The sequence below is a fragment of the Eurypyga helias genome, unplaced genomic scaffold (assembly GCF_000690775.1).
Source record: "Eurypyga helias isolate BGI_N326 unplaced genomic scaffold, ASM69077v1 scaffold21570, whole genome shotgun sequence".
NCBI classification, from domain to species: Eukaryota; Metazoa; Chordata; class Aves; order Eurypygiformes; family Eurypygidae; genus Eurypyga; species Eurypyga helias.
Window position 1 is genome coordinate 9,814 of NW_010224096.1, and position 1,682 is coordinate 11,495.

Consider the following 1,682-nt stretch of genomic DNA (forward strand, 5'->3'; position numbering starts at 1 on the left):
GGAAGGGCCAGACCTCCCCACGGATGGAAACATCAATCCCACCGAAGAAAATAGCCTGGAAGAAGGAGCAAAAGTTGCAACTGGTGCAGTTTGAACGTTCCCAAAACCAGCACCAAGAAACTGCCCGCTGCTGTGGCTTTGCAGCTCTTTCCTGACAAGTGACGCCTTGATTCAAGCTCCTGCAATTTGCACATGTTTAGAGGGAAAGTGCTGGCCTTCTATTCCCAGACGAGACACAAATCGGGCTCATTTCAATGTCAATAACCCCCCCTGGAGAGGCTCTATGATTAACGTGTCGTTCTCATGTCACGGCTTAATCCCCAATCCTGGAGACACTGCATTTCACTGCAAACTCCTCTCTCAGGAGCCAGCGCTCCCCCAAGCCCGCCCTACTTCAGGCAGAACCTCAGGTTTTCTCCCTGTGATTTGTTCACACCGCATTTTGCCAACCTGTCCAGCGCTGGACACGGGTTTACTCATTCCAATCCACAGCAGATGCCGGACACCTCACCCTACAAAGCCAGGGAGATGCTCCACTATCCTGCCTGGAGACAGGGAGATGCTCCATCATCCTGCCTGGAGACAGGGAGATGCTCCATCATCCTGCCTGGAGACAGGGAGATGCTCCATCATCCTGCCTGGAGACAGGGAGATGCTCCATCATCCTGCCTGGAGACAGGGAGATGCTCCATCATCCTGCCTGGAGACAGGGAGATGCTCCATCATCCTGCCTGGAGACAGGGAGATGCTCCATCATCCTGCCTGGAGACAGGGAGATGCTCCATCATCCTGCCTGGAGACAGGGAGATGCTCCATCATCCTGCCTGGAGACAGGGAGATGCTCCACCATCCTGCCTGTAGCCGGGGAGATGCTCCACTATCCTGCCTCCAGACAGGGAGATGCTCCACTATTCTGCCTGTAGACAGGGAGATGCTGCGCTATTCTGCCTGTAGACAGGGAGATGCTCCATTATCCTGCCTGTAGCTGGGGAGATGCTCCACCACCCTGCCTGCAGCCGGCTCATCCGCAGACCCGGCCAGACCTCCAGCCAAGCATTACACGCCAGTCTTCACACCCTCCAATGCCCACTTCTTGCCCCCAGCATGAAAGCAAACTCCTGCAGCTTCCACCCCAGGACTCATCCTCGGCGGCAGGAGAGAGAGACCCCAACCCCACAGCAGCCACCCCTCACCTTCTGCAGCTTGTACTCCTCTTCCACCTGCCCGGATTCATTCAGGTGACGGAGCCAGGCAGACACATCAAGGCGCTTGTATGCGTTCTCCTCCGGATGGGTCTCCGAGGAGGGCAGCTTGGGACGGCGGATGGAGAACTGCATGCAGGTTTTCTCATCGGTAAGCTGCTGAACGGGGGAGAACAAAACACAAAATCCTGGAGGCAGGAGGCAGAGATAGCAGGGGTATGAAACCCAGCAATTTTCAGAGCAGGAGAACCTTTTTGCGTGGCTGACGTAGGATTAAGCACTGAGACGCTGCACGTCGGGAGGTTGGGGTTTTTTTCTTTTTAAATTCCAACCATTACAATAGCGAGAGCGATTAGAATAATTAAAAATCCGAGTACCACACAACAGCTTCCTCTTTAAAAATAAAATTGTTTCCATTCCTCCCCCAATCTTATCCCTGACCTGAAACTGAATTAATGCTGCTTACAGCAAAACTTCACC

General features: G+C 53.9%; 1 protein-coding gene across 1 annotated transcript in view; it reads right to left on the reverse strand.

Moving 5' to 3' along the window:
* The window catches only part of TBC1D16 (TBC1 domain family, member 16), an 11,628-nt gene that overhangs the window by 5,907 nt on the left and 4,039 nt on the right, over positions 1-1,682 (reverse strand). Inside the window, exons 6-7 of the mRNA XM_010160523.1 lie at positions 1,194-1,361; positions 8-55 (exon numbers count right to left, since the gene is read on the reverse strand). Of these exons, the coding sequence (XP_010158825.1) occupies positions 8-55; positions 1,194-1,361 (216 nt within the window). The remainder of the gene's footprint in view (positions 1-7; positions 56-1,193; positions 1,362-1,682) is intronic.